Source organism: Epinephelus moara, chromosome 18, assembly GCF_006386435.1.
Source record: "Epinephelus moara isolate mb chromosome 18, YSFRI_EMoa_1.0, whole genome shotgun sequence".
Taxonomy (NCBI): domain Eukaryota; kingdom Metazoa; phylum Chordata; class Actinopteri; order Perciformes; family Serranidae; genus Epinephelus; species Epinephelus moara.
The window spans coordinates 39,609,968-39,618,730 of record NC_065523.1 but is presented as its reverse complement, the minus strand read 5'-3'; the positions used below and the strand labels follow the sequence as shown (position 1 = coordinate 39,618,730).

At 45.4% G+C, this 8,763-nt stretch overlaps 1 protein-coding gene across 3 annotated transcripts in view; it reads left to right on the top strand.

The window, feature by feature from the left end:
• Nucleotides 1–900: 900 nt before the first annotated feature.
• Nucleotides 901–8,763, top strand: part of LOC126404963 (E3 ubiquitin-protein ligase TRIM47) — a 14,828-nt gene continuing 6,965 nt past the window's right edge. The window contains exons 1-6 of one of the 3 annotated variants that reach the window (XM_050068424.1): nt 901–943; nt 5,852–5,978; nt 6,159–6,608; nt 7,491–7,595; nt 7,674–7,769; nt 8,002–8,235. In XM_050068424.1, the coding sequence (XP_049924381.1) occupies nt 5,859–5,978; nt 6,159–6,608; nt 7,491–7,595; nt 7,674–7,769; nt 8,002–8,235 (1,005 nt within the window). In that variant the 5' untranslated portion in view covers nt 901–943; nt 5,852–5,858. Of the gene's footprint in view, nt 944–1,404; nt 2,090–5,851; nt 5,979–6,158; nt 6,609–7,490; nt 7,596–7,673; nt 7,770–8,001; nt 8,236–8,763 lie in introns of those variants that run through there. The other 2 variants (XM_050068423.1, XM_050068422.1) reach the window with 2 other exon arrangements.

The window sequence follows — 8,763 nt, the reverse complement described above, 5'->3', positions numbered from 1 at the left end:
AAAAAATGACAAAATTCTAGAGTTCATGGTAGATGATGTGTGGCAAATTTCAGAATTCTATCTCAAAAACTGAATTTTTGACAGCATTTGAATTTTGCTCTAATGTGAACAATTGGAGTCAATGTAAAAATGGCAATTTTAAATCAATCATTGTTACAAACAAATTACCAACATCTCCATGCTGTCTAGATGCAATATGTGTATTTTCAGATTTTTGTCTTAATAACTGAATTTTTTTTACAGTGGTTTCAAATCTGCCTTTCCATGCACGGATGGCTGCTTTCCTACACAGCAGTGAATGGCTTACTCAGTTTGTGAAGCCACTGTTGAGTTGCTACTTGCCAATTAGCTCAGAGCGGTAGATGACCATCTTAGTTCCAGAGGTTGCTCAGAATTGCCTAAAAATGCCCGGACCCGAGCCATCGCTGTGCAGCAGCTATAATTGTATTTATTTTACTTCTATTTAAAATTAATTTCTGTCTGAACATAAATTATATTTTTGTATTTTTTTTAGTCCAAACAAAGTTATATAAGAAGAAATAATTTAAACTTCTTAATAAACAAATCCAAAATGTTGGTTTATCCACAATCATTAAATTAAATTTAAAAGTTAAAGTGAAAAACAAAAAATGTGGAAAAAAAACCCGTGTTTTTTGTTTTCTTTTAAATTAATGTGACTTTTTTATTTTTTATTATTTTTATTTTTTATCTGTTGGTCTCACTGATCAATGCAATAAAGATGAAACATGAGCTCATGTGTCACACTGAGTGGAACTCCCCGGGCAGATGTGATACTTTAGAGAAACAAATCATCTCCACCTGTTAAACTCACCTGGCAACTCCTGCCGTCATTCATGCGCGAGTCTCCGCCCCCCGGTGACGTCACAGGCTAACCTGAGTTTCCAGATTAGTGACAGAAACACGTCGACTGGCTGACAGGAAGGTAAGAAGCGTTTGACTCTCTCAAACTGACACAAGTTTCTCTTCAGACATTTAAAATCTGCTCCTTCACAAAATCTGTGATCTGTGTCACCACAGAATGATGTCAGCTTTATTTAAAGAAGCCAGGGTGTGTGTGTGTGTGTGTGTGTGTGTGTGTGTGTGTGTGTGTGTGTGTGTGTGTGAGTGAGAGAGGGAATCTCTTTTCTTCAGTGTGTGTTTAATTCAGAGACTCAACAGAAACTAAAGGTGAGGAGAGGCCAGCTGAGCTCTGCTTCTTCAAACTGATTCTGTAGATTGATTTTAACAGTGTGAGTTTACACAGAGCTGCCCATCATGTAGCTCCTTCATCATCATCATCATCATCATCATCATCATCATGTCTGTTTGTTGTTGTTTGCCTTTGTGGTGATTTTGTGTTTGTTTGTTCGCTGTAGCCCCGCCTCCTCCCAGCGGTCGTATAGTTTCTGTCTCCGCAGTAAAAGTTGTGGATGGTCCCAACAGAAGCGTTCCTTAGCGTCCCCATGTTTGGTCCCCCCTCTGTTGGGGTACCTAGCACACAGATCTGGTACTAAAAGGTGGAGCTAGAAACCCTGCAGTCTGATTGGTCAGTAGAGGACGGTCACTCTGGTTTTATGTAACCTCTGTTCATACATCAGTAAACTACAATTATAAAATGAAAGAGGAAAAAATAACTTCATTCACTGGGCCGACTGCCGGCAACTTTTAAGGTGGAACGTTAACTTGTAATGTTACTCAATGCATGAGTTGATGACGTGAATCCATCAGCACACCTTAAATTTCACTGTGACAACTTTGACCATCACTTTAGTTTTTATATGACACACACTTTTAGTAATGACTTTAAAAATATAGATTAATTTGGAGCGGATTATGTGAAGGTCATATATTCTAATCCTCACTTCCTGTGGGCTACAGCAACACTAAACCCCTGAGCTTGCCTGAGAAGGACTAAATGCACAAAGCTGCTATTTTTAAATATCCCATGGAGAGAGACTCTCACTGCAGCCTGTTCTATTTTGTTCTGAAAATGTGGGCGTGCAGCCTCGTTCTGTGGACGATAAACCAGGTGCAGACTTCCATCTGTGTCACCGCTGATGAGGAAATACAGCGAGTGCTGGACGGAGCAGTGAGTGACAACAACCCCGCCCACATTTAAGAGGACTGTCTGAACAGACCGAGGCTCTACGTACCATGTCTGAAGGCTTACTGCTGGTTCTGAAGGGTTTGGTGGAGACGCGACTTTAGTGTCTCTGAAGCCAGTTTGTGTCTCGTTGTGACAGCTGTCCTCTCTGTAGTGACTGAATGTGTCTTCCTGGTTGTTTATTTGATTGACATTTTGCAGGTGAAGGCCCCTGGGCCCCTGATGCTTTGGGCCCCTGGGTTGTGCCTGTTAGGCCTGTTCAGTGACACACACTCTGACAGCTGGAGGTCGACCCTGAAGGAGGCAGAGTCGTATCAGACCTTTGTTCTTCAGCTGCTGCTGTTAGCTTAGCTTGGCACAAAGACTGGAAGCAGAGGGAAACTGTTAGCATGTCCATGTCCCAACTGCACCAGCTCTCAGGACCTCTGTTCCCTGCTGTTTCTGGTCTTTATGCTAAGCTAAGCTAAGCTAAGCTAGTCCTGAACACACAGACCAACCTCAACGTTTTATAAAACTTGTTTCCTCCTTCAGAGATTCTGCTTCTTCGCTCATACAATCTGCAAGTTTGAATCAGACATGACACGTTGTTGTGTTACAAACGTTATTGTCACCATCACAAACGTGTCTGTCACACACACACAGACACACACACACACACACACACACACACACACACACACACACACACACACACACATTCTCGTCATACTTGCTCTCTGCTGCTGACACAGTTTATATGAACCGTCAGTTCAGTCGTCGTCTCTGATCCGACTGATGCACATCGACTTCAACATTCAACCTCTCATGTTGTTTCGATGCAGTTGTCATGGTGACCGTGTTCACTTCCTGTTGGCCTCAGTAGCTTATAATCAAATAAACCCTCCTGTTTCACTGTGATGTGAGTCTGGTGGGTGTGTGTGTGTGTGTGTGCGTGTAGATGTGGCCCCGCCCCCTCTCTACCTGCGCTCACCTGGTCAGTGTAGGTGATTATCAGCCTGATTAGAGACACACAGAGAGACCTGCACACTCCTTCACCTGTCTGCCTTCACACCTGTCTGTCTTCACACCTGTCTATCTTCACACCTGTCTATCTTTACACCTGTCTGTCTTCACACCTGTCTGCCTTCAAACCTGTCTGTCTTCACAACTGTGCCTTTTTAATTTTATTAGATCTCACAGCGGCGTTCGATNTCACACCTGTCTGCCTTCACACCTGTCTGTCTTCACACCTGTCTATCTTTACACCTGTCTGCCTTCAAACCTGTCTGTATTCACACCTGTCTGCCTTCACACCTGTCTGTCTTTACACCTGTCTGTCTTCACACCTGTCTATCTTTACACCTGTCTGTCTTCACACCTGTCTGCCTTCAAACCTGTCTGTCTTCACAACTGTGCCTTTTTAATTTTATTAGATCTCACAGCGGCGTTCGATACAGTGGATCACACTATTCTCCTGTCACGTCTCGAGCACTGTGTGGGCATTAAAGGCTCCGCTCTGGAGTGGTTTAAATCTTACCTTGCTGATAGATCCTTCTGTGTGCAGTTGGGGCAGTTTTCCTCCTCTGTGGCCCCTCTGACCTGCGGGGTCCCCCAGGGGTCAGTTCTAGGCCCTCTACTGTTCTCCCTATATATGCTACCCCTGGGGTCGATATTTAGGAAGCATGGTATTCCTTTTCATTGTTTTGCTGATGATGTGCAGGTGTACTTGCCATTAAAGGTCCCCTCCAAGGAATCCCTCCATGCTGTGTTTAATTGCATGAGGGACATTAAAACATGGATGGACCTAAATTTCTTAAAATTAAATGAAAACTAAACGGAGATTGTCCTGTTTGGTCGTCCTGACCTTGTCCAGGTTCTTGCCAGCTCCCTTGGCCGACTAGCACCCTATATAGGTTCACAGGCCAGAAACCTAGGTGTGATTATTGATGGGGCGTTTAAATTGGACAAGCAGGTCAGCTCTGTGGTTAAGGCTAGCTTTTTTCAGCTTCAGCTCCTAGCCAAAGTCAAACCTTATCTAAGAAGGGCTGATCTAGAAAAGGTTATCCATGCGTTCATTTCATCGCGCTTAGATTATTGTAATTCCCTATACGTCGGCATCGGCCAATCAGAGCTTAACCGTCTACAGCTTGTGCAGAATGCAGCAGCTCGTCTCCTTACCGGGACAAAGAAATATGAGCACATAACACCAGTGCTCTCTTAGCTTCACTGGCTTCCGGTTAGATACAGGATTGATTTTAAAATTCTTTTATTTGTGTTTAAGTCTCTGTATGGACTGGCCCCTGAATATTTATCCGACCTTATCAAGGTGCATCGACCCTCCAGAGCCCTGAGGTCAGCTGACCAGTTAGTTCTGGACGTTCCTCGATCCCTCTTAAAATCTAGAGGAGATCGAGGCTTTGCAGTGGCAGCTCCCACGCTGTGGAACGCTTTGCCTCTGTCTGTGCGGTCTGCGACTAGCCTCTCTATTTTTAAAACACGTCTTAAAACCCACCTGTTTACCCTGGCTTTTGGCTGAGTTGAGTCACCTGTTGTTGTTGTCTTGTTTTGTTTTCTTCTACCTCTCTGCTTTGTACTGTTTCTGCTTGTATTGTTTATTGGTGCTGATGATTTCATCTTGTAAAGCACTTTGGTTGGCCTTAGGCTTTTAAATGTGCTATATAAATAAACTCGACATTGACATTGACCTGTCTGCCTTCACACCTGTCTGTCTTCACACCTGTCTGTCTTCACACCTGTCTGCCTTCACACCTGTCTGCCTTCACACCTGTCTGCCTTCACACCTGTCTATCTTTACACCTGTCTGCCTTCACACCTGTCTATCTTTACACCTGTCTGCCTTCAAACCTGTCTGTCTTCACACCTGTCTGCCTTCAAACCTGTCTGTCTTCACACCTGTCTGCCTTCACACCTGTCTATCTTTACACCTGTCTGCCTTCAAACCTGTCTGTCTTCACACCTGTCTGCCTTCACACCTGTCTGTCTTTACACCTGTCTGTCTTCACACCTTTACACCTGTTCTCCTTTGCACCTGTTTGTCCTCCACCCGTATGTCTCTCTGCCTGTGTGTCCTCTCAGGTGTGTATCAGAGACTCACCTGGCTGCAGGTTATTTTTGGCCATGAGCTCAGTTTGTGTGTCGGAGTTCAGCAGTTTGAGGAGGAATGTAGTTTGACCTGGTCCGTCTCTAACTGACGGCGTGTCGTCTTCTACAGGTGAAACTCTGTGACATCACACTTCCTCTTTACTCCGTGTGTTTCACATGTTGGATACAAACAAAGTGCAGCCGTGGTGGAAATTTAAATACTGTAAATACTTTAAATACTCAGTTACTGCAGTTCTTGGTCTGGTCGTTGGCGTCGGTCGGTTAATTTGGCTGACGAGGTGAATGAGTGGACTGTCTCTGTGGACTGTCTCTGTGGACTGTTTCTGTCCCGGGTTGTTTGGATTTAAAGTTGATGGTAAAAATCTGCCTCATGTTGTTTTGGTGTCCTCTGATGTGTCCTCTGACGTGTCCTCTGATGTGTCCTCTGATTTGTCCTCTGATGTGTCCTCTGACGTGTCCTCTGATGTGTCCTCTGATGTGTCCTCTGACGTGTCCTCTCATGTGTCCTCTGATGTGTCCTCTGACGTGTCCTCTGATGTGTCCTCTGATGTGTCCTCTGACATGTCCTCTGATGTGTCTTCTGACATGTCCTCTGATGTGTCCTCTGACATGTCCTCTGATGTGTCCTCTGATGTCCTCCTGCAGCAGTGGCATGACGATGGCGGAGGCAGCGGCTCCAGAGCTGTTCTCAGAGCAGGAGTTAACCTGCTCCATCTGTCTGGACCTGTTCGATGAGCCCGTCTCCACCCCCTGTGGACACAACTTCTGTCAGGTGACAACCTGAGACACACACACCTCAGAGACATACACACACCTGAGACACACACACCTGAGAGACACACACACACCTGAGAGACATACACACACCTGAGACACACACACCTGAGAGACATGTTTATTTGTTGACATCCTGTGTGAACGTTGTCCTTCTTCTTCTGTGGTGTGTTTGCAGGCCTGTATCGGAGGTTACTGGGCGTCCAGTCCCGTGTGCACCTGTCCTCTCTGTAAGCGGCAGTTTGAAGAACGTCCTCAGCTCAGCGTCAACAAAGTCTTCGCTCTCATCGCAGATAAATACAAACAGGCTCGTTATGGCGCCGCGGGGTTACCGATGCCCGTCAGGGATGGGCTGCCTGCAATGACGGGCGCCATGACGACAACTGCCGCAGACGCCGGCGGCACTAACCCGTTTGTGACGGCGTCAGGTGAGGAGGTGGTGTGGTGTGATGTGTGCACAGGTGTGAAAAAGCCTGCTGTCAGCTCCTGTCTCACCTGCACCGCCGCATACTGCACTGAGCACCTGCTGCCACACCAGACCACGCCCTTCTACTCCAAACACCCACTGATGGACCCCCTGGAGGCCCTCAGGGGCCGCACCTGCAAGACACACCGCCGCCTGCTGGAGGTGAGCAGAAAGACACACTGACTGTGACGTTTGACAGTTTGTGACCTCAGAGAAATAACTTCCTGTTTTTATAGAAATCAGGATATCAGCCGTTAAACCGCCTCCTCTAGATAGTTACCTGTCTGACTGACATCACTTCCTCCACAGTTGCATGAAGGGGTGGAGCTGTCCCCATCCTCCTCTTCATCATCATCATCACCTGAGTATCACTATCTGACCTGTTGACATTATCTGTCTGGTCCCAGATACTCTTTATATTAATGAGGTGTCCCACAGGGCTCAGTACTTGGTCCTCTACTATTCCTGCTGTCCATGTCTCCACTCAGCCGACTGATACAACACCACTGTGTACGTTTTTAAAGTTGTGTGGACAACATGAAGTTAACCTCCAGTGCCACCACGGGGCAGGAATTACTCGTTTACACTTGGACTTAATTATTGTCTCTTAAGGACATTGAGATATTATTATTGTCTCATTTAAAGGCATTGCAACTTAATTGTCTCGTTAAAAGAAATTGGGACTTTATTATTGTCTTGTGAGGACATTTGGGCAAATCAGGTGACACAGACTGTGTCTTCAGACAGAAGGACATTCCCAGCTTGGCGTTTGGAGACAGGAGAATTATTCCAGAGTTTCTTAATGAACAAATCACAGACTTTTAGTTTGTCGCAATATTTATAATTTATTTTTTTACAGCTGTGTTCAGACATCAACTATTAAAATAAACCCAGTGTCTCCACATGAGGACAGAATTATTTCAAACTATTTACTGTCCAAAGGAACTGTTTAGTTTTTATATTCAGATCTGATGAAGTGATGATTATTATTATTGTTATAATAGAGATAGGACTGTTTCACTCCTCATGTGTTCACCTGTCCAGGTATTCTGTCGGACATGTCAGCGCTGCATCTGTGCCATCTGCGTCCTGGAGGAACATCGGACACACAAAACTGTCTCTGTCCAGACCGAGAGACTCAGTAAACAGGTAGAGACCAGGAGGGACAGGTTACTGTTGCTATAAATGAGTGAATGAATGAATGAATGTGTCCATCTGTGTGTTCAGAAACATGTGGCGAGGACGGAGCAGGAGATCCTGAACCGGATGAAAGAGAAGGAGATTCTTGTGACTCAGCTGAAGAGGAAGTTGGAGGGTGTCAAGGTGACACGTCTGTGTCTTTATTATGATTTAAACTTTATCTAAAAGCTGGAGAGTGAACAGGCTCAGTCTGGACAGTCTGTGTGCTCACCACCTCCACCACTGACTGTCACCTCTCAGCCGTTCATCCATACACAGCATTCAGACAAACACTTCCTGTTTGTATTTAAAGTTTAATTAACCTCCCACAGATCCATAAAGACAGATTTAATTATAATAATTATTTTATCATCAGAGCTACGCAGACGGGGAGCGAGGGGAGGTGGAACACCTTTTGGACGAAGTGTCTGGCGCGTTGGACAGGATCCGGTCTCAGGTGGTGGGCGGGATCCAGCACCAGCTGGACGCTGTGATGTCAAAAGGAGGGGGTCTGGTGAGTCGTCTGGAGGCGGAGCTTAGCCAGCTGATGAACAGGAGAGCCACGCTGGAGGTGCAGGCCATCAGTCAGGATCATATTGGCTTCCTGCAGGTGAGAACTCAACGTTTCTTTATCTCCATGAAGGCTTGAATGACTTGGCTTCAAAATAGTGTCACAGTGTTTTTATGTTTTATTGCGATTCACAATAAATATCGCAATATATCTGCGATATATAAACCGCAGCTGAATATACCATCAAAATATTAGATAAACTACAGTTACAAAAAAGGTACCGTTATAATTAAATCAATCAAAGCAGATCCACTTGTGCTTTTATTTTGAAACACCCGGCTCACCTGAAGATGGAAGTGTTGATGTGTTTCCTGTGAACCGAAGCCGAATCATAGGAAACAAGCCAACACATCTCCAGTTCACATGGTCACGGTGTTTGGACGTCACAGTGGTGCTCCATGGTTCTTATGTGTTTGGACGTCACAGTGGTGCTCCATGGTTCTTATGTTGATGTGTTTGGACGTCACAGTGGTGCGCCATGGTTCTTATGTGTTTGGACGTCACAGTGGTGCTCCATGGTTCTTATGTTGATGTGTTTGGACGTCACAGTGGTGCTCCATGGTTCTT